At 43.2% G+C, this 27,112-nt stretch overlaps 2 protein-coding genes across 3 annotated transcripts; one reads left to right on the top strand and one right to left on the bottom strand.

Moving 5' to 3' along the window:
- Positions 1 to 175: 175 nt before the first annotated feature.
- foxn4 (forkhead box N4) lies at positions 176 to 5,236 on the top strand. Its single transcript, XM_070834051.1, has 9 exons — positions 176 to 255; positions 2,626 to 2,792; positions 3,124 to 3,236; positions 3,328 to 3,438; positions 3,607 to 3,734; positions 3,858 to 3,954; positions 4,050 to 4,257; positions 4,384 to 4,776; positions 4,867 to 5,236. Exons 1-9 carry the CDS (start codon positions 176 to 178, stop codon positions 5,115 to 5,117), a joined length of 1,548 nt encoding a protein of 515 aa, XP_070690152.1. The 3' UTR covers positions 5,118 to 5,236.
- A 607-nt stretch (positions 5,237 to 5,843) lies between these two features.
- Positions 5,844 to 26,221, bottom strand: acacb (acetyl-CoA carboxylase beta). 2 transcript variants are annotated; one of them, XM_070833828.1, is made up of 54 exons: positions 26,203 to 26,221; positions 24,150 to 24,723; positions 21,262 to 21,394; positions 21,001 to 21,139; positions 20,729 to 20,838; positions 20,509 to 20,590; positions 20,285 to 20,383; positions 20,001 to 20,110; positions 19,772 to 19,882; positions 19,478 to 19,687; positions 19,219 to 19,389; positions 18,946 to 19,107; positions 18,696 to 18,859; positions 18,281 to 18,431; positions 18,032 to 18,135; positions 17,860 to 17,941; positions 17,628 to 17,773; positions 17,392 to 17,542; positions 17,167 to 17,301; positions 16,771 to 16,917; positions 16,504 to 16,692; positions 16,279 to 16,379; positions 16,091 to 16,179; positions 15,878 to 16,002; positions 15,677 to 15,790; positions 15,354 to 15,467; positions 15,171 to 15,260; positions 14,971 to 15,089; positions 14,557 to 14,580; positions 13,803 to 13,937; positions 13,601 to 13,700; positions 13,392 to 13,499; positions 13,245 to 13,301; positions 12,850 to 12,891; positions 12,515 to 12,730; positions 12,271 to 12,426; positions 11,933 to 12,136; positions 11,616 to 11,771; positions 11,406 to 11,528; positions 11,041 to 11,310; positions 10,809 to 10,906; positions 10,565 to 10,685; positions 10,378 to 10,488; positions 9,967 to 10,110; positions 9,766 to 9,886; positions 9,583 to 9,679; positions 9,373 to 9,469; positions 9,153 to 9,288; positions 8,879 to 9,056; positions 8,643 to 8,755; positions 8,372 to 8,526; positions 8,114 to 8,284; positions 7,754 to 7,890; positions 5,844 to 6,998 (listed from the first exon to the last, which is right to left on the bottom strand). In XM_070833828.1, exons 2-54 carry the CDS (start codon positions 24,701 to 24,703, stop codon positions 6,872 to 6,874), a joined length of 7,299 nt encoding a protein of 2,432 aa, XP_070689929.1. In that variant the 5' UTR covers positions 24,704 to 24,723; positions 26,203 to 26,221; the 3' UTR covers positions 5,844 to 6,871. The 2 variants fall into 2 exon arrangements, with proteins under 2 accessions (XP_070689929.1, XP_070689930.1); XM_070833829.1 differs by lacking the exons at positions 24,150 to 24,723; positions 26,203 to 26,221 and adding an exon at positions 22,578 to 22,612.
- Between the last annotated feature and the right edge of the window lie 891 nt (positions 26,222 to 27,112).

Genomic DNA, 27,112 nt, shown 5'->3' with positions numbered 1-27,112 from the left:
CACATGCTGGTCCATCGTATTTATTTACAAAAGATTTGAAACAATAATATTAATATTGTAATTTAAATTTCTTCTTCGTTGCTCTTTTACTCGAGTTTCCAGACTCGCTGGGGGCGTAACCTAAAGTGTGATGATTTTATGTAATTCATGACACAGGAATCACACATCCCAGGAAATGATAGAGGGTGGAATAACATCCAGGATGTCAGGAATTATTGAGAGTGCTGGGCATCATCCATCTCCACAGGACTACAGGTAAGACTTCTGATTTAATGTGCATTAGGACAAACAGTTACAGAATATTCTCAACAACGGGTTACTTTTTGCTGCATATTGTCTCAGACACTGAAGATCAAATCTGTGATGCCTCAACAGATAAAAATAGTTTTATTAATCAGCCCCTTTAATGTGTTTCCCAAATGGTCATGGAACAAATTGTCCAACCCCACTTTGTTTAATCTAAAGGTAGATGGACAGCTCTTTTTGTGCGTGGGGGGTTTCATGAAAAAAGCGAGAGAAAAAAAATCCTGAAGAATAAATGATTTTCAGTCTGAATGGATCTGTCAGAAACCATCAGCTCTGTTTACACTCCCGCTGTCGGCACACGGAGAGCTGAGCCTCTTGGCCTGCCGGCTCAGGGGGAGACGGGGCGCTCTGGGTCACCAGTATGCACAAGTGGCTCCCAATTAGAAAAGGGAGGGAGGGAGGGAGGGAAGGGGGGGAGGGAAGAAGTGCAATATGTAGTGTTGTTGAACCTCTGGGATGGCTCGGATGATACATGGAGACACCAGCTCAACATGTTTTGCATCGGTGAACAATTTCTATGCTGCTGGTAGAGAGAGGAGGGGAGGTGGGAATACACCCCAGTGTGTCATCCACTCGATGGTTTCCATCAGTGTGTACTGGGCATGTTGCAACCTTGAGTAGATTTGTGAATGAAAAGTGTAAATGACCAGCTTTAGCAAATATTCTACATAAGTTTTGATCACTTTGAGCTAATGCAGACCTACCTTTGAGCTTTTTTTTTTTTTTTTAAATACAAAAACAAAAAGGAAAAAAAAGGTCTGTACAATTGCACCTTTGTAGTGGCTTCACTTAACGTCAGTCGCTCATGGACTTGCAGATTCTTATGCTTTAATAATATTTTTTTCATTTTGTCAGCTCACAGACTGAGGGTCAGTGTGACATAGGAGCACTAACTTCAAAGCTCCAGCTGAGATAATGTGATACTTTGCAGGGTGTTAAACTTCACAATGATCACTCAAAATCTGTTACTGGCGCATGCAAGGATTTTGAGGACGTGTGCTGTTGATTCCTGGCTGCAGTGATGTCACTTATTCAGACGGCAGACACAGAGCCCTGACCTCAAACTACATTTGCACACCCCCCTCTGGCCCGAGGCTCCGTTGATTTCCCCATTTGGGGAGGACATGAGCGGGGGATGGGGTTGGTGAGGGTGGAGTGGTGGGGGCGGCGGTGGGGATAGAGGCTGGAAAGGGACAGGGAAGCAGATGGCATCCTATTTGTCCCTCTTAAGTGAGGGCTGTCATTCCAACAGATTAATGCAAGGGCCGGGTAAAGAAAAGAAACGACAGAGACAATCAAGGAAGGGTCTGGGGAAGACAATAGAGCCACGTGCCACTGGGCAGATTTGTCGTTTGGGACACAATAGGTGATCATTTTTCAATAGACGAGGCCAACTGTTGCAGGCAACATGTGCTGCTGTCCCATGTTTCAAACGATCTCATGCGTTGTTTACTTATGATTCAGCCAATGGTTAAGGCGAGACCATGGTCACCTGACAGAGGGTTGATTTTTTATTAGAAGATTTGGTGTGTGTGTGTGTGTATGGGGGGGGGGGGGGTTGTACTCCGACACTGTCCACAGACCCACAAAGTAACTGAATAATACGTGTTGTCATAGCGACCCCAATTACTAGACCCTTGCACAGTAAGTGTGTGTGCAGGGAAGACTGGAGAGGATTCAAGAGGATTCCTCTCTTTTCTTTCTTTCTTTTTGAGACTCGACCACATAAAAGGCGTAATTGCTGAAAGCCTGGCAGTGCACTGGTTAAACAGAAATCCTACATTTAATCCAGTTTAGAGCACAGAATTTATTAAATCGAGGATTCAAAAATAAAAAAATATTCTTAACAAAAATCTAATTATTTTGTAATTATTTCATTTTTTTTGGAAATTATATTCAACACCAGCAACAAGCAGTGAGTATGAATAAAAAAGAGAAAAACAAAGATCAACGGGCCGCCCCTCGAAATAAAAACAATCTCAACAGATGATTTACTCTGAATGGAAAGCTTGTTTAACTCTCTCATTGTTGATTAAAACTGTCACTGCTAAATAACACTTGTAGTTAATCTCCTTATGGTAAATCCTGGATGGCATGGCTAATACACGGCTTCGCTGAGCAGCTTTTATCTGTTTCCCCACACTCACACTCATTACAGTGGTTTTGACTTTGAAGGACAAAATGCTCAAAGTGTTTAGATTTAAATTCCACTTGTGGTCTTCGTGTGTCCGAGCTGACAGCCGCGTTTAACCCTCCCCTCCCCTCAAACCCCCTCCCCTCCTCCTCCTCCTCCTCCTCCCCCCTCTCTCTCTCTTCAAGGCTTCTGACCACGGACCCCTCCCAGCTGAGGGAGGAGGACCTCCCTGGGGACCTGCAGTCTCTGTCATGGCTCACCTCTGTGGATGTGCCCCGTCTACAGCAGATGGCTGATAGCCGAGGCCACGGTAACGGGCCCTCCCAGGGCAGCTTGCTGGAGCAACAGACAGGTGAGGTGACAGGGAGGGGTCAGTGCAACATTCAAAAACCGCATCACTTCTCTGATTGGATAAATCAGGACAGCTGCATTCTTCTGCAGAGACTCTCCTGCAATTGAAAGGTGAAAATACAGAATTTGGAATTCTTCTACGGTAAAAACACAGAGACAGTTAACCTCAGGCATTAATCTGAGAGAGTTTTCAACTTTCTGTCTCTGTGCAGAGGAAAGAAACTTGAGAGTCTGTAAATGGTTAGAAGTCTGTTTAAAGATAGTCTGTTGCCGAGTTGCTTCTAAGTAGTATTTTTGGTGCTGTGATGGTTTAACGATGGTTTGTCTCACAGCTCAGCTGAGCAGCATGACGATGACGGCGGGTCAAGGCTCCATGCTCCACCTTCAGAGCAACATGCAGCACAGCCCTCTGGGAATCAGCGTCATCAACTCACACAGCGGAAGTGTGAGTTTTAACAGCACGGCAAGAAACAAATCTGTAAAGTTTATGATGTTCATGAGGTTGATTGTGAAATATCCCTGTGTCTGTTTCACAGATGTCTCCATTCTCCATGAATGGGCTGCCCTCCCCGGGATACCAGTGCCCTACCTCAGTCTACCAGCCCACGCCCCAGCAGGTGTACCCCCTAACCCAAACTGGACAACAGGTACCATCCTCTAAGCTGCTCTGATAATGTTCTAATATGGGTTGCATCCCTGTGCATGTACTCTTATTGTTTGCTGTTGCGGATTTTCTTTTCCCTCATGTGTGGAGTCTACTTAAAACAGTCAATGATCAAGTTCCTCAGTACAGTCTCCTTTCCCCCCCCATATAGTGTTCAACCGGCGGGCTTTATAGCAATGTCTCTTTCAACAACCAAAGTCTATTCACACAACCTCGCCTGGCTCCACAAGACCAGGAGCTGCAGCCCAAGTCTTTCCCCAAGCCAATCTATTCCTACAGGTCTGACCTCACTTATTTATTTATTTTAAATCAAAAAAGAATTATAATTTCACACACAAAATCTTCTGAATTTCTTTTGAACTAGACTCAAATAACAATTTATTTTTGGATGATTTCTTTCAGCTGTTTGATTGCCATGGCTCTGAAGAACAGCAAAACGGGCAGCCTCCCAGTCAGTGAGATCTATAGCTTTATGAAGGAACATTTTCCTTATTTCAAGGTATGATACTAAGAAAATATGACTAAAACAGAAGGTGCATGTAGATAAAGAATGCAACTGGTTATACTCTGCTCCTTTTTTTTTTTTGTGTGCAGACAGCACCTGATGGATGGAAGAACTCAGTCAGACACAACCTCTCCTTAAACAAATGCTTTGAGAAAGTGGAGAACAAGACGAGCAGCTCATCCCGTAAGGGCTGTCTGTGGGCACTGAACCCTGCCAAAATTGACAAGATGGAGGAAGAGATGCAGAAGTGGAAACGCAAGGACCTCCCAGCCATCCGCCGTAGCATGGCTAACCCTGGTTAGAAATTCATTTTCTTAAATGGAAAAAAAAAAAAAGGTCTACTGCCCACCCAAGTGATGAGTCAACCAAAACCGACAATATCACTTTATTACTTAGTCCGGTAATCTGTCTTTTTCCCTGCAGATGAGTTGGACAAACTGATCACAGACCGCCCAGAGAACTGCAGACGTAAGGCCTTAGAGCCCGGCATGACGCGGCTGCCCAGCTGTCAAACTGGCCTCCCGCTGTCCGTCCCAGCCCAGATGCAGCCTCAGCCTATAGTCACGCTGTCCCTGCCTTGTTTACCCATGCACCAGCACCACCAGCTTCAGGCCCAGCTCCAGGCTCAGGCTCGTCTGGGCCCCATGTCCCCCGCCCCGGCCCAGACACCTCCCCTTCACACGGTCCCTGATCTCTGCCACAGTCCCCTCACCCAGCAGTCCAACAAGCCACCAGACGACTTCTACAGCGTGCAAGGTGATACACACACAGAGGTGGATGCTCTGGACCCCAGCATCATGGACTTTGCCCTTCAAGGTAAATCTATGTTTTGTGTTAACTGTTTTTTGTTTGCAAGATGGTTTAAGTGTTGCATCAGAACACTAACCTCTCTAACTGTCTGCTCAGGTAATCTATGGGAGGAAATGAAGGACGACAGCTTTAACCTGGATGCCTTGGGTACCTTCAGTAACTCACCCCTCCGACTATCAGACTGTGATTTAGGAACAGCCAACCTCCCTCCCGTCTCCACTGGAGCGAACCTGCCGCTGTCAGATGTGCAAGTGACGGGCCTCTACGCCGCCTACACTTCCCAGGATCCCCTGTCTTCCCAGTACATGGGCACACCAGCCAACAGCAAGCCAATCGCGCTGTTATAAAGCAGCTGAACCGCCTACAACAGAGTCAACCCGATTTATTCGACTGTCGGTGGATATCTGTGGACACCAACTGAAGAAGTCTGAGGTCAAAGTCTGAATTGCGGTTTCTTTTGTGCTACTTAAAGTACAAATCACACTGCTTTCCTTCAGTCAGCCGGGAACTACTTGGAGAAGGATGTTTTAAAGTCGTTTCACATACAGTCCACAAGAAAACTAAATAAGGAGATGGCTGTAAGAAAAAGTACAAGAGTTAAAATATCTAGCTTTGCCAAGCAAAGACTCAAAGCCTGTATGAGTACAAAGACTCTATGTGGAGATGTACGTGTAAGTTAGCATCCGCCAGTTTTTCTATTGTTCAATCTGCGTTTTAAATCCCTACCATACTGTAGCTCCCCGTCTCTTGTCTGTTGTATTGTGCTAGACATTATTGCTGTGATGTTTTATTTATATTTATAAAAGGCAGCTGGAGAAGGTGATGACTCTATCAATCTTTTGCTGTATATATTTGAATGTCTCAAATTGCTATCGCCACAGAAAAGCTTTCCTTCGACTGTATTTACCCACTTCATTCCAAAATGCCAATGTGTGCCAACACTTTGAATAATCCAGATTTTACACATTATTCTTTTACACACTGTGATTAACATGTCTCAAAGTCAGATGTATATTATGTTCATTAACTTGATCATAATAAAAATCAATTGGGTAAATAAAAGAAGTTTCTTTTGCCAAAAATATATCAGTGACATTTATTAACAAACACTCCTTGGTATTGGTAGAATACAAGACAGAGAAGAGTTTATGAACATTCAAAATAAATGGTCATGTCTGATATTTTGCTTAGAGGTCAGGCAAATTAATTACCTTTTGGGAGTCCACTTTGGCGATAATTGTCTACCTTTTGCGGAACCTGAGTCTTTAGAATTATTGCATTAAATCGATAGATATACCGACAAAAAATGAAAAGAAAAGCTCAAATGTATCACAGTGTCGCAATCTATCGCTAACATTCATAACATTGTCTTAACGTGCAAAACACTATCACAAAAACACACATAAACATACTGAAGGTGACAATGAAAAGATGGACAAAAGAGTCCAACATCAACAGTGAAATGACAAACTGCACTCAATATACTGCTTATTAGAAGAAGAAGAAAACAATTGGCTTAAATTATAATACTGGTAAGAAATTCATGTTTTTAGTCTGTGAAAATAAACAAACTGATTGATTTCAGAATTTTGCAGCTCAAAAATTAGATTTTGCTTTTGTTTTATTTGAAAATTGATCAAATAATTGATCAGTTGCATTCAAAGATGAACACAAATTCAATATTTAATACCTTTAACTGAACATGGCAAGCAGCACCTAAATATGAAGTGTTCCACTTCATGACACTTGTGTAACTCTGGGCTCAATAGACTGCACAGAGCCAAGTTTTAAGGCAAATTCAACAGTGACACGCTATTATGTACAAATACGTGAATAATAAGTGAAATGTGCGTTACAATCGTAATGTTTTTGAACCAGAAAGCTCCTGAACGGAGCAGCTGAAATGACTGACTGCTAACCTAAAAAATGTAAAAGACAAACTGTCTGTCAGCCAGGACTGGAACGGATTATGACATCCCTGCAAAGGCCGAGCACTGTAGTGGTTCCCCGTAAACTTTCACCTCTTCACCAGCACAGTACAATCAACAATGATAGAGCTCTTTATTAATTAATTAATACAATAACCTGATAATCCTTCAGCTTAACTGGTGCTGGTGCTGTCGATGGTGGCGAGCAGATGGGAGAGCTTGGCCCTCTGGGATGGAGTGATATTCTGGCTCATGTGGATGATGCAGTCCATGGCTACGTCAGGGTTGGCCTGTACCAGGCTGGATCACAGGAGGAAAATTAAAAGTTAATCATAGCTATTAAACATACTGGAACAAGTTATTTTAAGTGGTGAAAGTGTTTTGAGCTCAGATGACCTGGCCTCCACAATCACCCAACCTAAACCCAGTTCAGATGTTTTGGATGAGTTGGACCACAGAGTGAAGGAAAAGCAGCCAGCGAGTGCTCAGCACCTCTGGGAACTCCTTCAAGACTGTTGGAAAACCATTTTAGGTGAACCTCATGAAGCTGACTGTGAGAATACAGAGTGTTCAAAGCTGTCATCAAAGAAAGCAGTGGCTATTTTGAGGAATCTAAAATATAAAACATATTCATATAGTTTTGATAGTCTTTAATATTAATCTACAATGTAGAAAATAATGAAAATAAAGAAAAACCACTGAATGAGAGGGTGTGTCCAAACTTTTGACTGGTACTGTGGCTGCATACCACCACCGTGACTCTATCGATATTAAACTACCCTGCCAAGCCCAGCATGTATCTCAGTGAGGTTTCAGTTATAGGATGGACTCAACAGCTAGACGTATGTACAACTCCTTGACTGGTTTGTTGTAAATGCCAAACTATTTAGGTCAGTTTAGTGAAACATACATTTACAATGTCTATAATGTAGCACTGCAATGCATAAGGTAACATTCAACAGCTGAACTCTTAAGATGTCACACATGGCTTTTACGAAGTGACAAGATTATGGTAATGACAACAAGCCCACATTAATAGGTCACAAAATGTGTACCTGCGGATGACTTTCAAAGTGTTTTCCCTTTTCAGGTATTTGATGTTCTCTTGAATGGCTGATCGAGTGCCATCCCCCCTGGTCAAATGCTTCTCAAGCCACTCAATGACTGCTTGGTTATTATCCCAGAGGTAGGCCTGGAAAAGGAGACAGAAGTGCCATTTAATCTATGATCAGTTTTAACAATGAAGTGCTCAAAAATAAAAGCAACCACATGTTTCTGTGGGCCACACACAAAGACTGACACTGGACTGATGAGACATGCAACAATGAGGTATTAGGTTCCCATAAGCCCTGCTTCAGGTGCAGCATTTCACAGTCACACAGCAAAATTTGTAGTCTCCAACTGTCACAACGTACCTTGACTGTTCCTTCTGTTTCAACAAACCAGCGTCGCAGCATGGACTGCATGTGTCCATCACTGAGGTCCTTGTTGGCCTGCAGGATCTCACACTTCACCACCTGCTCCAACAGGAGCCGACGCAAACGCCAGTAGAAGAAAGTCCGCACGTTCTTCCATTCCAAAATATCCTGTCAAGAATATCAAAGTTTTTTTTTTTTTTAAAGGCAGGAATCATCTCAAAATAGCATCAGCATGTTAATGAAGTGCACACTCACAGTGATGACACCCTTCTCCTGCATCCTGCCAGGCGTGTCATGGAGGTCTACAAACTGCACTGCCACCTGGTGGTAGATGGGCAAAAGGAATTCCTCCCTTGCTTTGAGCTTCGACTCCAGCTCTCTGCACTGTTTGTCAGACAGCTCCGGGGAAGCTGATGAAAACAGAAGACTTGCTAAGCAAGGTTACGAAAATCCAAGCTATGCTGCAATAACAATAAAAATAAATGCAAGTGGTCGAGTGAGTTGAGAGAGAAATAATAGCCTTTACCAAGCTTCTCAACCAGACTAGCATAGACTGAATCTAGTCTTCTCATGGTCTTTAGCAGGTCCTTCCTCCTGAATTTGATCTCCACTGTACCCTCAGCCTCCAGCACACCTCCTCTGGACACGGAAAGCACAACGGCAACAGGGAGACAACAAAAAGGCAGACGCTGGTTATTCTCTCACACACAGCTGTTGGTTTGGTTGAGAGTAACCATTAGAAAACATGAGAGTTTCATGTACCTGCTCTCCCTGTCAGCATAGAGCTCCATACACAGTGGGTTGATGGTGGGGTCTATTACCACCCACGACCCTCCTCTCAGCTCAGCGTGTGGGGGGATATATACCAGCACTGGCTGACGGAAACCATGCAGAGCGTCCACGATGTAGGCCCCAAACTTCAATATCTGGTCATACATATCTGTGAGTGAAATGGGCGAGAACACATGTTTTATTTAATTACAAAGCTTTTGCGTGTAATGCAGTCTCTCTGCAAAGGTTGGTATAAATCCTGTACCCTTCATTCCACCGGAGAAGCCCCTCCAGTTAGCAAACACCATGAGAGGCAGATGTTCACGGTTGAAATCACTTATCGCCTGAGCTGTTTTGAAGGCTGAATCTGGAAACCACACCTGGCCGGCCTGCTGCAGAACCTGACATGAACACGCAAAAACATGGGGTGAAATATTGTGATATAATATGTTTAAAGCATAAAGACGGTGGTGAGATTGACTCACTTTAGCTTCTGAATCCAGGTTTGCTGGATCTGCCGGGACTGTGAACTCAACTGTGCGTGTTTCAACAGCAATGACACCAAGGGGAATCCCTCCTAACCTGTTTTCATTCAACAGAGTTATCAATTGATTTATGTGTAAGATCAAGAAGAACACTCTACACACATGTACAATATTTGATGAGGTGTGTACAGTAAGTGCTGACAGGTTTACCGTGCTCTGCCCACTACAACTGTCTGAGCCCAAGACTCCATGATCTCCATGAATGAGTTGTGGTCGAAGAATCCACTCTGCCAGGTACCTCTCACCGCTGATAGCACAAATGCACATAAAAAGGGAATTGATGAGGCTGATTGACTTAAAAGGAACACTTTGGCATTCAAATTGCACACTCACTGGGGTGAGGTCTCCCTGCCAGCATCCAGCGGGGATCATACGGCGCTTTTGTTGGAGTATATTCTATCTCTCTGTCTACGGGATCTGTAGTTGATATAACAGGCACAGGGGAGTGTTTATTCTGTAAGAAGAAGAATTATAGTCAGTGATCTGAGGGATTGCTCAGTTACTTTTGAAGACCTTCAACACATTCGGTCACACCTTTGGCATATAAGAGAGCCACTGGAGGATGGTGAAGACACCCTCAAAGTCATCTGGCACAGTGGTGTGTGTGACTCCATTATTGTGCATGATCTGAATCCCTCCCAGCTGATTGTTGGAAGTATAGACCTCTCTGCCCAAAACCTGCACAGAAACAGAGACTTCAGTGGACACAGCCTGCAACAGTATTAAAGCAACAATCTGGTCCTCTTTCCTCTCAGGTTTTTGCTTTTTGCCTTAATTTTCCCTTTTTGTTTGTACTTATTATTGCTTAAAAATCACTCATTCTCAACAGATGGCATGAGTAGCAAAATATCCTCAACAAACAAGTAACAAATGGGTTTAAAACAATGTCACTGTTACTTATGAATAGACAATATTCATTAAATTCAGTAAAATAAACAAACAAACCTTGTTAAGAGCGCTTGCTCCAGTCAGGATAATGTGGGAGTTTTCCACCTGAATCACTCTTTGTCCCAAACGGACCAGATAGGCTCCGATTCCAATAGCCCTACAGGTCACCTGCAAGAGCATAAGAAGTGACTCAGGGGATCACATGGGCTCTTCTTCCTCAGAGAAATCAGTTCCAAATTCTCACCATACTAATTGTGATAATCTCCTCATAGGCCTGAGAGGATTCTCCAGCAATGGTGCCAGAACCTCGCAGGTTCTCAACCCCAAGACCTTCATCCTTCCCGATGATGTCAGTGATGATGTACCTGTAAACGATGGGCACAGTGATTAAAACAAGAAAGAGCAAATCTCTATTATCCCACAGACACAAGTTAAGGGTGTGAAATATTTTGAATTTCTGAATTTGCTCAACCAATGATTTATTGTACCTGGACTCTCCACTTTCCTCTACATGGTGACAGTGAACAGCATTGGTGGAGCTGATTCGTGTGTAGTCCTGCGGTGTCAGGTAAAGGTACTTGAAACCCTACAGAGAAATATAAATACATTTTATTAGGAAGAAATGGCAAACCACACATACATAATGCTGTAGTATTCCGTGGTCATTTCATTGAGTAGTGTATAATGCAAGTATGAGGAGAAACACATTTCAGCGGTCACCTTGTATGGGTCTGCGGGGTCAATCCAGGCCACCTGGAACATGTGTTTGATCTCTTCGGCCAGGCCAATGCGCGCTCCACTGTTGGCTGCGATGTAAATGCGGGGGATGCCCTCAGCCCGAGCCAACTCAGATGCTCTGAGGTACAGCTCATCCTCTTGAGGACCAAATGAGCCGATCATGTGAGTGATATCATTACAGATGACAATGATGTCTCTTCCCTCTGGGTACTCGGGAGTCTTCATCTTCATCCTGAAGGCAACCATTCCCACCTGGCAAGAAAAAGTTGAACTGTTTATTAGTACCATCACACTAAGAAAGCATGAACTGACATAAATGCTCTAAACATCATACATAAGCATCCTACATCATTGTCTCCAGGCAGGCGGTTCATCTGTACGAGTCGGCCTTGAGGGTCCAGAACCAGCTCGGTGCACATCAGCACGTCTTTAGGGCATTTGTCCCCTGGACCCCACAGCTTAAGCAGTGCCTACAGGAAGATTTTCAGTATGAGTCAGATATCTTAGGAGCCACAAAAAAAAAAAGAAATAAACCTAATTCAGTGGGTTAGCAGTACCTGTCTGAACATCTCAGGGAAGTCATAGACGTATGTGGTGCCCAGAGTTTGAGCCTGGAAGCGTTTGGCCTGCAGCAGGTCTTTGGTCACATACGGAGAGTTGATCAGCATGCCATGCAAAAGACCCGGCTTATCTCCATATGACTGGAACATGATCTGAAAAGGGAAATACAATGGGTTGAATTGAATAAATGATTCACTTGATATGAGAACCAAACCAAACCAAACAGATCAACATCTTGGCTGCATGCCAAATCTTTTGGTTCACATTTCATTTCACAAAATGCTTGCAGGCTACCTCAGTCCACTGTCCTTACCTGTCCAGAACTTGGGTCAGTGACCTCCTTGTACAAACTTATGTCCAAGTAATAGCCAGACTCATTAGTGAGAAACAGGCGGACAGGAATGGCATCCCCAGTTGTTGTTAAACGGATGTTGATCTTCAGCTCGGCTTGCAGCACTCGCAGCTTCCAAAGCCGGCTGCCATAGCGCATCACCATGGAGCGAACAGACTCCTCAATCTGAGAGTGCCAAGAAAACAACAGGGATGTTTCAAAAGACCACAGAGAAATAAAATTGATGGGCAACATAAAAGTCTGTATATGCAGTGAGCTGAATGGATGTGGACCACAGAAATAATGTGCTGCATACTGACTTTAGAAGGGTCCATGATGACAGTGGGGACGAAGTTGAGGAAGATGTGGTTGCAGTCTGTACGAACGCTGGTGTTGCTGAAGGCCACCTCCAACTCGTCCATGGCCTCCAACAGTAGACGTTCTCCTTCATTTTTAAGGTACTCAAAGGAGGCTTCCTGGTTGTGTATATAAAAAAAAAAGAGATTTAGTCATTGAAATAACATACAGAATGAATAAGCTGTACTTTCCAGTTATTTCGGCTACCTTTGTTATGAGATCTGAGTGGCGGATAATTGCTCGTATAAAGAAGCGGTAGTCTGTGACTTCAGCCCCCTCCTGAACACGAGCAGCACCGAGGTAGAGGTGCATCTTGTGGTTGGCACAGGGAACAGCTGTCAGGTCAAAGTTCCTCATGCGGTTGAGCTCCAGCTGAAATGCTAAAGCTGGCTCAAGATTCCGGTAAATACGATCCTCCTGGAACTGAGGGGAGACACAAATCACAGGGGGTATCATCTCCTCAGACAGCAGCAAACCAACTTGTTAACTAACTGCAATCTGATCATCAATTCTACAATTACGCTCTAGTAAGAAAAACTTACCCCATCTCTTGCTCTGAAAGTGAAGAACTTGGGAAATTCTCTCTGTTGAGATAAAAAGTAATGATAATCAGATGCTGCGCCAAGGAAGTCTATTCTCACACTAAATGTGAGTATAGCCAAACACGGTTTTACTGAAATTAGTGTAGCTATGGTGAGGAAGCAAAAAAAATCATATTTTAATATAAAACCATATGGACTGTCATACTATGCTTTGTTACCTCTAGCTTAAAGTCAGTACAAGGATTTGACTGCGATTTGGAGACTTTCACATGCACTTAAAAGAAGACAGCTATGCTAAGAACAGAGTGTCTACATACAACTTCTATTTTCAACAAAAGATAGATGTTTAGGCAACACTATAAATAGAAAACGTGAAAACATTGTTATTAAATTACCTTCTGTGCAATCAAAAATGTGATCCTCCTGATTCCATACTCAAAGAGGACAGCTTTCTGTAAAAAAAAAAAAAAAAAACACTCATAAATAAAATAATAAAATCTCACATTCATAAAAATCAGTCATGTGTTGAGAAGCCAGCTGACCTTCGACTGGGCAAAGGCAGTGAAGGCTGTGACCAAGGCATCGTCGTCTTCTGTGTCAGCTGTTTTTATCGACACGTTAATGATGTGGATTGGGTTCTCTCCCTTGTTCTGTAGGGGGTGAAAAAGAAATTGGTGGCTGCAGAGACGGAGATTAAAACAGCCTTTTCATTGATGAAAGCTAAAGACCCTTACACAGCCACAGCACTCACCTTGCAGTTCTCCTCCTCGTAGAGACTGGAGCAGGACTCTGAGAACGGAGCGCTCTCCAAGAGCTGTTCTGCAAAGCTGGAGAGAACCTCATCAAAGTTCCTGCAAAACAAAAAGGAACAACATGCAAAAACTTTTTTTGTGCATAGCTTTGCTGTAAATAAATAGGAGACAAAGAAAATGTATCATCAAGGTAAAGGTTACCTTTTGAAGTTGTCGAAACACTGGAAAGCCACCATGGCGCCCATGCGCTGGCAGGGAGGAGACAAGGCTCCCTCAAGGAAGAGCTCACTGCTCTGCCGCCTCATTTTAAACTGGCCACCCACTGGCACAGGAACCCTGAAAATGAGACAAACGCAGACAGTGACAGCAAAGACAGGAGCATTGAATGATCACATAGAGAGCTTTGTTTTAGCATAAAACACTGAACAGCCAAAAGAACAAATATTCGTACAGAAAGCAAGTCTGGAATTTCTTAGCTATTTTTAAAAAAGCACCCAAGTCTGACCACCTTCATATCCAATTATAATAACATACAGTTGATAGGTACGTTTCATGTATTGAAATGAAAGGAATTATGAAGAATTGTTATGAAGGGCAATCATTACTGTATCTGATTGTAGTAGCAAATAATGAATCAAAATCTGATGCTGGAGAATACAGGCTCCCCATTCGGTAGCAGTCAACAAAACCTCACGCTTGAGGTTTTTAAGAGGGAACAAGGAACAAATGTGTACCTCTCAAAAAGCTCAGTATTGCTTTACAAGTAGAGAAAAGCAAAGAAGAACATCTCAGCTACAAAGTGAATTAAGAAGGACTTGTTAGAGGAGTCCTTAAGCAAATGTTTCTGGTTTCACAGAACAGGAGGAGAAAAGCGACACAGTGCATTTGACATGCATTGCTGTGAGACATACACACGATCAGGTGGTTTGGCTGGTTGGGAGGAGCTTTACTCTACCTGTTCAGAGTAGGGCTGCTCCCTCTGAAATAAGATGATTGACAGGTGAATATCAGCAGTGGATGTCAAAATGCGCCCCTACCTCAAGGCATTATGTTTAGATTAAAGCACTTTACACAGCAATGTGTACATTCACATTAATGTCCAATGGGTAGAAACCATTCTGCATTCAGAGTTAGCAACAAGCAGTTACAGCAGCAGTTTATAGGCAGCTCTCCACCTGTACCACTGAGTGTAGGGGAACTATTGTATCAATTCTATTGATAAAACTTTATTGATCTATCAGGCCAATGTTATGCTGAGGCAGTGGTGGTTGTAGTGAATCACCAGGAAATCAATAATTCCACAACAATGTCTTTTTCATCTGTGCCTGAGGAGTCTTTGCAGCGTAGTTCAGTAAAGGAAACTTGTTACCTGTTTGGATGTGATGACGGCAGCATGAACTGGAAATCTACAGCACACGTTCCATCCTGTAGCTGGTGATGCTGGATGCTATTAAGTTCATAGGCGATGTAAGCTCTGCGCACATACACCTGAATGCAAAGAGAGAACAAGCAATTCTTACTAATTAAGAAATAAAAATGCGTAACTAAGGAACTGTCCACTGTCCATACCTCCAAGGCAGCCATGCAGACAACTTGATTGGAGTGATAGAAGAAATTGGGCAAAACGTCGAAAATTGAGGTCTCAGAGAGAATGAGTTTCTGTGCGAAATAAAACAAATATTATATTCATTTGATATTCCAGTTGCTAAAACTGGACAATTACAATGAAATGTCCGCCCACACAAGGCTAACCTTCAAGTTTTCCGGACAAAACTGGTGGCCATACATGTCGATGGCTGACAGGAAGATGGACTCCACCTGGTTGTGCCTCAGTTCGTATGATGGTAAATGAGAGGCAATCAAGACCTGTGACACATTTATAAGAAAACGTAATATAAAGTCTAAACAGATGGAGTTTTCAGATTGTAAAAAGAGTGCATAATTTCTTGAAATTTGAGAAATAGCACACTTTAGAAAGCCAGTCTCTGTGGTCTCTGCCACATTACCTTGAAACAATATATTCAAAACAGACAGAGTAGTGTTTTAAAGGAGATACAGATAGTCTTAAGTGTTACCTGTCTGGCTCTCAAGGCCACCTTTGAGTTCTCCGTCTTGCTAAGCTGCGTGAGCTCGTTCAGAATGGCCATCAGCTCATCTGCTAGCGTGGGATCCCTTCCACACAGTTGGTCCTACACAGCGAACAAGTGTCTTTCACTAAAATGTACACGTTAGAGGATTGTTTAAACTACACATGCCAGTGGGGAGCTTGATCTTACTATGAGCATTGTGACGAGGACGTTTTTCTTGGAGACCTGGGCGTGAGAGAAGATGTACTCGAGCACTTGACTCATGTCGGGTTTGTGCTGCTCTCTCAGGTTGATCACACACTTGTCATAGTGAGCTGTTTGTGAGAACAAAAGTAAAATGAGGTTTACTATCACAAACACATCACAGTTCAGATTAAAAAAAACGCTTCATACTAATATTACCTTGCTGAAACTGCATCTCTACTTGCAGGTATCGCTTCAGCAGATCGAGAACCACAGACTTCATATAACCACGAATTCCACTGCGGTACCTGGACCAGACAACGCGCGTCAAAGCAGTACCAGTATCATTCTATATATTACGTACTACTGCTACACAATCCGCATCTGACAAAAATGAAGAAACTGACCTCTGCACCAGCTGAACAATACTCTGAGTGTTCATGAAGAACACCTCTCGGTCAGCCTTCCTCTGCAGAGTCGCTGCATGACTGTCTAGAATATTTGCAATCTGAAATAAACAAAGGCAAACATCATCACATTATATCGACGACAGTGATTACTTATATTCAAAGAACTTTCCCTGTGACAAAGGCACAGCTTCGAGCAGCAGTATGTCATTGTGTATTTCTGACCCTTTGGCTGGGGAACTGGCAGAGGACCGAGGTGATGTTGCTCGCGTACTGGGCCATGACTTTACGGATATCTTTCTCCACGCCAGGAGGAATGCGGCCCGCCACACTCGTCATTATCTCCTGGAGTTCCAACAGTGGCAGCGAGGGGTCCCTTAAGGTCTTCATCAGGGTAGCCACCCACTGTTTCAGCTGCAGACATGAACCCACGATTAACAAAAGTGAGGATGTAATTTGAGAATCTGTATTGGAAAAAAGCCGACTGGGCACCTTGCTGCTGAAGTAGGGCTCTTCAAGGCAGTAGCCATCCATGACTTTACCCAAGTTTTCCAGCACACTGTGAAAAACCTGGTGAAGCTTTTCCCCAACAATGGGCAGTGGTTGTTGGGGTTGCAGTGTGGCTGTGTTGAGCTCCACCTATGACAGGAGGCAAAAGCATGAAAGAACAGATACCATTATTTTCTGCAGTTAACAAAACAGTTACAATTTGGGACACAGTAAAGAATTAGAGCTTAAATGACCAACAACTCCAGATCAAAATGGATAATTTGAAACCTTTTAGCAAAGACATAAACAGCAGAATAATGTTATAACATTTTTATAAATTATAAGGCACGATAAAGAAAGTCATTTAAGCCAGGTAGTTGTGATTTTCCCTTCACTTACTCTATGTATACTGCTGGGGTCATCCAGGTCTATGTGTGCCACCACACAGCCAGGCTCCAGAACTGCTCCAGGTCTCTTGACAAAGTGGATACACCCAGACTGCTGCACATTCAACGTCATCACCATCTTCATCACCTGAAACCACCGCACAAACAGCCAGCCATTAAAAACACAAAATGACACCGCATTACTAAAGAATTAACTTTTACCAAATGTCATATTCACCTCAATCTCTGCATAGGTCTCTCCTGCACAAATGTGACCTCCATCTTCAATCATGTACTGCAGCAGTTTACCAGCAGAGGGCGACCTTAGCACCGTGGGATCCTTCTCCTTCTCAAATACACAGGTCTTGTTGCCGACAGTGATGCGGTAGCTGCAGGGATACAGCGATTCAGATGAAATGAGTAAAACAAACAAACCGATGAACCCGGATCTTCAGATGATTCTACAGCTCTTGCCTGTCCACTTCCTCCTTCATGTAGGTTGTGTGGCTGTTGCCGTCATAAGACAGCAGGAGGCCGCCGTCACTCAGCCTGTGGACGTCTACCTCAATATTGGAGCCGTTCATCATGATGACATAAGTTGTTGGGGATTGGCGAGCCACCTGCGGGCAGCAGGAGTGATAATTTATTTAAAAAAGGTAAGAGGCTGAGTCAAATAAGGAACGTGTGGAGGGAATGCAGCAGATACCTTGAGGCAGAACTTGACTCCTTCATATATTAGATCCACACTGACAGAGTTGAGGAGACTGGCTGCAGGCAGTACTTGACCTCTAAAGAGGCAGCAGATAATGTTTTTATAAGTCAATTAAATAAACATAATAAGAATTATAGTGAGACATGAATAAGAAGTGACTGCTGACCTTTCCAGTGAGTGTAGGTAGTCCGACATGCTCTTTCGGAAGCTTGCATCAGCGACATGCAAAGCCCCACAAATAATCCCCAGCATGGTGTCTGGTCTCTCTGCCTGCAGGAAGAGCATGAAGCATGGAGCATGAAGCATGAAGCATGAAGCATGAAGCGGCTTCATGACACAAAATACTACACACAAATTCGGTGACCAAGTGCCGAGCTGTGTCTTGATTTATGTCATGAGGTGTTCAGTCTCCCACCTGCACTTTCTCTGCAATGAGATGATCCAGCCAGCCGGTGTCGATGTCATTGTTTCTGAAGCTTTCTGTCTCTAATAACTTAATGAGGTATTCAACCGTGGTCCTGAAGTCACCTCTGATGGACAGCTCCTTCATAGCCACCACCATGTTCCTGAACCACATGACAAATATGACACATGTATCGTCCGTTTTAACTTCATATTATACAGTAAACATTCTACATTATAATGAAATTCAACATACATTTGTTACTGGCAGGTCATTTTCCACATTGTTTTATTGCATCAACAGTTACAACATTAGGGCAGACATTGTGTTACCGGTTGCTGCCTCAGAGCTGACACCTGAAAAGCTTTAAGTGCAAAAGATCAGATATCACAGCATCATTAGAAGGAAAAAAAAAAAAAAGCCTTACGAAATGGCTTCTTCACGGTTCTCGCCCCAGGAGAAACAGTGTCCAAACTGGGAGTCTGCAAATTCATGCAGACCACCAGTTGCCCCCACACTGAAATAACCCCAGACGTTTTTACTGCTGCGGAAGTTCAGCTCCTGCACGGTGCCGGAGCTGGGCTTGAACCCCTGTGAGTGAGGACAACAAATCAGCGGTGCAAAATAGAACAATATTCAGCAAATAAAAGTTGAGTGTTGATGAAGTTGAGCTCTACCTCATCTGGGTTCTCACTGGTGATCCGAGCAGCTATGACGTGTCCTCTTGGACTTGGCATGCAGTAAGGAGTCTCAAAGTTAATTATGGTGTCGCCCCACGGAGTTTCTCCATAAAGCAAGCGGATATCCTTAATTCTATGAAGGGGGATGCCCATCGCAATCTATAGGAGATAAAACACAGAGGGCTGGCTCTCTGGGTGTAGTCTCACTTGCAAGAAAACGACTGATTTGTGGTATAATAACTTTTCTGGGTGTCAACTGAAAGACGTTACCTGAAGCTGGGCGGCTGGTAGGTTTACATCTCCGATCATTTCAGTACAGGGATGTTCCACCTGCAGGCGAGGATTCAGCTCCAGGAAATGGAAACTTCCGTCTTCAGAGAAGAGATACTCCACAGTACCTGCGCTCACGTAGCCCACCATCTTGGCCAGTCGCACCGCATACTGAGCCAGGAAGAGGAGGCAAAATATCATGTCTGAACCAGAGGTAACTAGGGTGGGAAAATGAATCCATGCAGTGGCGTTAACTGACCCGTTCCATTTGCTCGAATGTTGAGGGAGCAGCTATGGTGGCAGGGGCCTCTTCTATGATCTTCTGGTGCCTTCTCTGGATGGAGCAGTCTCGTCCAAACAGAGAGATGGCGTTTCCATACTCGTCAGCCAGTATCTGAACCTCAAGGTGTCTCGCATGCTGAGCCAGCTGCATGATGAAGATGGGCGAGCCGGGTACTTCTGTCTGAACCTGCACTCAAACCAAAAATGTATAAAGTGGGGCCTATATTACAAAGAAAACAAGTATTGGGCTGTAGAACATAATATCTCAAACCTGTCTAAAGAAACCTGGAAAATCTTCAGAACTTTCTACTTTCCGGATACCCTTTCCACCTCCACCCTCCGAGGCCTTGATAACAACCGGGTAACCAATTCTCTCAGCTCCCTGCATACACCACATAAAACACAAGTTAGAAAAAGATGCTTCTGTGTAGGGAATAATTTGGGAGAAAAAGAAGCAAACGTGTGAATATTATTATGGTGACTTTGCTAAATATGCTTACTGCCAGGCCATCGTCCACATCCTGAACACAGCCCTTTGTGTAGACCTCTAGGGGAACGCTGATTACATTGCCCAGCCTTTGGTCCTCCTCTGGCCAGTTCACTCTCAGACCTGGAGCACCATGATACACAAGGATAAAACATAAAAACACTGTATTCAGCTTATACAAATACAAAAATGGGACATTAAAATTAATCACGTCAGAGTTCATATTCTGTGTCTATAGTACAGGTTGTGTTAGTATAGATTATGTGAAGGTAGACCCTGTGGGAGGTAAAGCATCACCTGATCCGCTCCAGGGTAGCGTGGGAATGTCAGCACTCTGAGCCACAATGGAAGAAGCCACCTTATCCCCTAGAGCCCACATGGCCTTACTGGATGGCCCTGAGTGAAACACAGTAAGTGAACAATGAGATCTGACACAGGTGCGAATAAACCAAATTAAAAAAAAGTGTGAATAACGTGAATAATTTGAATAAAGCGCTCTGTGGTTTCGATGTAGATTTTACCTAAGAATGATATTCCCGCTTTGTTCAGCAGCTCAGGCAGTTTGGGATTTTCCGAGGCGTGACCCCAACCAGCCCACACAGCCTGTTAATAGTGATACACACAGACATTAAATTATTTAATTCATATTTTTAATTAGCAGGTAGAGAAACCCAAACGACCAAATGTGTAACTCAGAGGTTACAGGCCACTCACTAAACTTAGATAAATGCTGAAGAGTACCTGTACTGGGATTCTTTTAGCGATGTCAACTATCAGCTCTACATTGGCGTAGTTGTTATTGTTGGGCCCACCAGGTACAGGCACATAATGATCTGCCATTTTAATGTATTCTGTAAGGTAGAAGAGCAACATTTTACATTTAAGAGAATGACTTTCACTGGCACTGTGGTTAGGATACCATTTCTGATATTTTCCTCTCACCCTCGCTCAGATAACTGCACGGTGATAACTGCTAGGCAATAGAAAATGATAGGTATCGAGTTAACAATGACCTGCATTAGCTTTCAAGTCTTCAGGGGTTACCATGACCACAAAACGGATCGTCCTTTCATTGCGAAACATTTCGTAGGACCAGCGACGGATAGAGCGCATGCATTTGACTGCAGCTATACCGTTGTTAGCTATCAGCACCTGGAAGGGAAACAGAAACACTCGTGTAGCCTCAAGAAAAGACAGACATTGGAAAATACTGCAATGTCAATAAACAATGAAAAACAGAGTTTCAAATATAAAGGAAGGATTTCTATTCCTACTTTTTCAATGACACGGTTGCCGCCGAATCGGGTGACAAACTCAGCTGGAGAGGCCACGGTGAAGTCCCTCTGTAGATCCATCTTTCTGTGTTCACGTCCTTTTTTCACCAAGTGAAGACCGGACATGCTAGGCCTAGAGTGGAATGATCAATGTTATCCATCTTGTCCTGCAAACTGGGTGTTTTCTTTGCTGTATATCACCTACAGCATATATGGAAAAAATCCAGGAAACTACAGGCTGCACATCATACTCTAAAACATCAAACCAGAGCAGGTTAAAAACGCAGCAGAGCATCAGCGCTCCTGGACGGTCCTGAAGGAAGTCAGGCACTGTGAACAAAGTTAATAACAAGAGGGGAAGAACCAGCACTGAAAATCTAAAACCCAAGTCAAAGTTCAGTCTCTCTCCTCAACAGGCAAAGGCAGACCGTGGACCAGCCCATTTGTTTCGGACTTTATCTTCAACTTTGCTCTCAAACACCGTTCTTCAAAGAAAACACTCCTTAGGAAAAGTGCAAATTCAGCAAACTGTTAGCAACACAATTTAGGTCTACGCCACCATTCTTGGTGCCCCTTTTCACTGAATGTTTACCACAGCAGAGACCTTGAGATAAATGTGTTGTCAGACTGCACCCCAGCTCAATCAGACAGTAAACAGTTGCACTAGAGGTAATAAGTGGCTTATTCAAAAATAATCAAATATTTAAAATGGACGAGCCGAGCAAGCAGCAGTGACACCTGGCAACTTAAGTGAGTGTTGACAGAAACCAAAGGTTCAATTTTGCATTCATACTCTTTATCACTTTGGTCTTTAAATGTCTGATTATTTGTGTTTAAGACTGCGAGGTCCAAACTCCAAACAGCTTTAATTATAGATTATTTTGAGGCATGTGGGATTAACTGGAACTGGTCTACTGTGATTTCAACAGATTCATGAAAAACTATTAGGTCATTTCTACACAGTAGTCAGTGATGATACTTATTGGCTGAGTTCACTAGAGTCTGTGAGTCCTTCCTTACTTTAACATGGAATAATGCACGATCCATTATATAACAGTAGTGGATCGTCTCATCTAGTTTATGGTTTGACTACTGATTCTGGAAGGATTTAAAAGGGTACTGAAGTTATTACGCGGGAAAGTAGTAAAACTAAACTTGAAATGTTATTTTTTGAAATCCTTTATAATTTAAAAACCAACCAGACTACGATACATTTGGAGCTGGTTCCATTAAGACAAGGCAAAGCACTTTCCTGTGTTTTCCGTACATTTTGTCATAGATAATTCTATGCAACGTGTTTATCAGCCGTCTCATACCTTGTTCATTCCAAAGTCTCATTGCAATTGCACCACAAGTCCCTTTGTAGAAATCCTGTCCCATGTTAAGATATCACTGAGAAACACCTGTGTTGCCTCAGTGTGCCATAGTGTGAAGTCGGACTGCAATTCTATCTGAGCAGACATGAACTTTAAACTTAACTCCTGCATTGTTGCATTCACTCAGGAAATACAGATTGCACCGTGTTGCTGAGCTGCTTTTGGAGCTTTTCCAGCTCAGTGTCATGCACACTTTCTGGTCTTGTTCCAGGACATACCCGATAACAGAGAAGGGCAATAAACTGAACTGAATAAACAACGCCTCGCTCCTCAAAAGGGTACAAACTGTTGGAGTGCTTTTTTTAATTTCCTCAAACTTGCATGTGCCAAGATATGCTCTGTTCAGTTACATAACTTTAGTGTTGCCACGCAAAGATCCTTCCTGTTCACAGAGGTGGCTACAGTATCTATCCTACTTTCCTACAAAGCCACTATGGGAGTTTTCATTATTTCTGCAGCTGCAAGATAAAGCATGTGAGGACTGTCCACATACACTGCAGGAAAAGTATCACATTACAAAGAGTGGTGTCCAGCTTTTAATGGCACTTATCCTCGCAGATATGGGAACAAGCCGTTTCCCTCCATTGTGCCGTCTTCTGTTTTTGTCCTTCGTGGTTTTGGTAGTGAAACTACATTTTAAAATCTGAGACCAAAACAAAGAGATCTCTACAAAATGTTTCCTCCCAGTCTGTTGCCTCCTCCCACATATGCAGTGAAACAAATTTACAGATCCCAGGCTGCTCTTTACAAGTACACACAGAGGCAAGAGCAACACCAATACAACAGTGTTGATTCTACATCATTTATAAATGAAAGCAGCTTAGCATCCAAGCAACATCTGTAGAAGCCTGAAACCTTCATGCACAGAAATACAAATAGATTTATTCATTTAGGGGCATTTTCTTCTGTTGCAGAACCATTTCTCTGAACTGCAGGTTGATGCTTCTAAAGTTGAGATTTAGTGGAGGGAAATCTCTTACCTTTCTCCCCTTCATGATGCATTTATACATTTGGATCAATCAATCCAGCTAAGCGTGTCAAGTTGAACATGTAGCTATGTGCACCAAACAATCCCTCTGACCCACAATCATATCGCACACCATTGAAGGATATCAAAATAATTCCCCACTATGCAGACTGCAAAAGAAAAAACAAAAAAAGAAGAAGTTCAAAATAAAAATTAGTGTAGGATTTAAAGGTGTTTTTTTGTTTGCTGTGTTGTCACCTAGAGTCACACCACAGTGTTCAAAGTCACTGGCTCAGGCTCTTGTTCCAATAATAGAGCCAGGGCGTTTGGCATACGGCAGTAATAACGCAGGTCAACTCGATGCAGTCACGTGATCACACACAGCTTGTGGAGACAGGGTGAGAGGGAGCACAACAGCAACCTAGTTTATATTCGTCCCTCAGACTACTGTCTGGCATGAGTGAGATGCTTCCGTGTGTAGTCACATGATGGAGTATGCCTTGGCAGTAGACATTTAACTCAGTTAAATAAAAACAAGGTCTTACTTGATGCCTGAGGAGCTGGACTGTGGCTCTGCAGACGACGTCTGCTGAGGAGAAGAGTTGAGGGTGGAGGTCTGTGGCTGAGATGCGCCGCTTGGAGGTTTGGTGACCAGAGGTTCCTCGTCTGAAGAGTTATCCTCTGATGCTCCGAGAATGAACTTGAGGCGTTCCCTCGCCTTGGGCCCTGAGCTGCGCATTGGCACATTGGTTTGGGTTGATTTCTGGGAGGATGCTGGCAGTGACTGCGTCTCTGAAATTCCCTCAGAGGACGCCTGCAAGGCCTCAGTGGCTGCTGTTGTGACTTCAAGACCTGGACAGGCGCTGCTGGCCTGAGGACCGTCATCCTCATTGTGTGTTGAGGTAGTAGGAACTGCTGACAAGGAATGTTGGACTGGATGTGGGGATTGTGTAGCAGGCACGTCCTCGACGGCTGCAGGGGGACCACAGCCCGACGGAGATTCTTCCCCTTTCACAGGCATCGCTACTGTCTTGGCATTAATCCTCCACAGCAGCAACAATATCCACAGAATTAATCCAAGAACTGCAAATGGGAGCATTCACAGACATCCTCCTGAGACTGCAACAAGAACAAAGTGGACATTATGACTCAAACAAGAGATGACATTAACATCCGTGTATCATAATTATGCCGACTTAAAAAGATCATCATGGCATGAGTCTGTTACCGTTTCATACTTGGTCAAAAGGAAATTAATAAAACTTTATGCCATGTAGCATTGCTGTCTGTGTACTATTCTAGTCTGAAAACATTTCTCTTGATCAGAGGTCAGAAGCCCTTTCAGGACAGGGGCATGCTGGGTAATTTGAGAAAAGCTCTGTTGGTAAAGCTCGACTTCAAAAAGTAGAGACAAAACAGGTAGAAGGGCTTACTTTCATACCAGATCCATCCCAATAGAAACTAACTATACTGATGGATGTCTTTAAGTAAATTCATTAAAATAAATATATATATATATATATATATATATATTTATCTTGGGCAAGCCGTCACATGCACACTCTTCATGACGTTGAGTCCTATAAATCAGTTAATGAGGATATGCAGTTTACTGTGCAAGCAGGCTGCATTTCAAAGCCAGTGTTTGGTACAGAGCATGTTCTGTGACAGCTGACATGAGAGCCAAGTGTGGCAGCTTCATCTGGGCTAAAGGTCAACACTGAGGGAATGAAGAGTAAGAAGGACGAGGAGGAGGAGGAGGAGGAGGAGGAGGCACCAACATCCACACAAAGTGCATTAATCAGCATGTGAGGGCACCAAAATAAATATAGAGAAAACCTACAGACATGTGTTGATATGTAATCCCTGCAAAACAAATATGGATTCCTCGTGTCAGCAGAGTGAAAGTGAAGGATGTATTGATATGCAGTCTACGTGAAAGAGGCATTTAATGCAGAGACAAGGAGGCATTTGTCCTCTGGCGCCACTTTGACTTTGACAGAAACCAAGGAAAGGCTGAGCCATCACTTCTCAGATGGAGCACAATAGTTAAGATCATTTCTTTATAAAAAAAAATATTTCATCATTTTTAATTTTTAAAAGGCACCTTCAGTTTCTCTCATGTCTTTTATGATGCCATTAGTACTTCCACTGCTGAGAATTTAATTTAGTTAATCCACTAGAAAATGAAAGTGTTTACTTTTACTTCTCCACAAACTGTCACTTAAAAACAGAAAAACTGGCGTCAGTCTTTGACATGTTTCACCCAACAGGAGAATTAACCTGCTTGTTAAGATCCACCATAAAGTCCCTTTGGGTTTAAACTGTGAGTGTGAACTTGTGGCGGTGGTCAGCGGTGAAAACACGACATTTACACTCACCACTACAGACACATGACAGCGGTGCTCAGTCGTCGTTGGTGCCGCTGCAGTGGGCACCACACCAGGCTAACGAGCTAGCTGACAGCCTCTCTTTACTTTGCATAACTTCACGCAAAGTTATTTTTAATTAACCTGCCGCTCAAAGTGAACCGCTATTCCTGGTTTCATGGTTTTAATAACTTCCATGACAGCAGCAGCAGCATATAAGTCCACCTACCCGCAGGCTCCAGTCTCTCTCGGTCCCCCTTACAGCTCTCCAACACCCCTTCCTCCTCTTCCTCCTCCTCCTCCTCCTCACAGGGACAATAATGTAAACATGTGCGGGGCGGGGCTTGACGCTCCTCCCCGGAAGAGAGAAACACTCCGAAGATGATGCATGCACAAGATGGTTATTGACTCAGCCAATCAGTCGGTACAGTTCACATCCATGTCTGTCCAGACCCGAGATTAGTGTCATCAGTACAGTGTCCAGTCACATGTGATACATAGACACAACCTCTTCTTCTCTTCCTGATGATGGTCAGAAAAGTGTCTGGAGAACATTATGATGTTACAGTGAAGTTGGCCAGAGAAGCATTCTGATTGGACTCTGATTGACTATTTTAGCTACTTGTTAAAATCACCATTTCGTTTAGTTTTTTGTCTAGTTTAGTCTTAGGGTGTTTTTTTAAGTTAGTCTTTGTAGAAAGTTAAAACATTCAGTCTACCTTCAGCTTTTTGTCTGAGGCCTGTACTCACCTCCAGATTACCATCACCAAAATGAATGGACAAAACAATAAGATAAGATAACGTTTATTGATCCCTCAGTGGGGGAGAGTTTGCTGTTACAGCAGCTCAAGGGGACAGACAAAGCACACAGTTAAAGAAATAGAAAATTAGATAAACACAATATATACAGAAAAAAACCTTATATACACAAAGAAACAAAATCATCGGATTAATGAACATGATAATAAAAAGAATCAGTCCAGTATAAAGTAACAGTCAAAATACTTACTGATTACACTTACATACTTGTACTAAAATAACACTTTTAATGCACGTATGTTTACACTATTAGTAAAGGATATGAACACCTCCTCCACCTGTGCACCCATATGACACGAACGTCCTCACAGGTCGTGAAA

The sequence above is a fragment of the Pempheris klunzingeri genome, chromosome 7, assembly GCF_042242105.1.
Source record: "Pempheris klunzingeri isolate RE-2024b chromosome 7, fPemKlu1.hap1, whole genome shotgun sequence".
Classification (NCBI taxonomy): domain Eukaryota; kingdom Metazoa; phylum Chordata; class Actinopteri; order Acropomatiformes; family Pempheridae; genus Pempheris; species Pempheris klunzingeri.
This window is presented reverse-complemented; position numbering and strand designations above follow the sequence as displayed.

What these genes read in the sequence shown, in the direction of transcription:
- acacb (XM_070833828.1), bottom strand. Translation starts at nt 24,703, where the DNA reads ATGCTCCCATTTGCAGTTCTTGGATTAATTCTGTGGATATTGTTGCTG. An exon ending in TTCCAGGTTTCTTTAGACAG is followed by an intron (nt 19,688 to 19,771) that starts GTTTGAGATATT and finishes GTTTGAGTGCAG; the next exon opens with GTTCAGACAGAAGTACCCGG. An exon ending in ACTTTGAAAGTCATCCGCAG is followed by an intron (nt 6,999 to 7,753) that starts GTACACATTTTG and finishes CCTGTGATCCAG; the next exon opens with CCTGGTACAGGCCAACCCTG.
- foxn4 (XM_070834051.1), top strand. Translation starts at nt 176, where the DNA reads ATGATAGAGGGTGGAATAACATCCAGGATGTCAGGAATTATTGAGAGT. An exon ending in TCAACTCACACAGCGGAAGT is followed by an intron (nt 3,237 to 3,327) that starts GTGAGTTTTAAC and finishes TCTGTTTCACAG; the next exon opens with ATGTCTCCATTCTCCATGAA. An exon ending in AACATTTTCCTTATTTCAAG is followed by an intron (nt 3,955 to 4,049) that starts GTATGATACTAA and finishes TTTTGTGTGCAG; the next exon opens with ACAGCACCTGATGGATGGAA.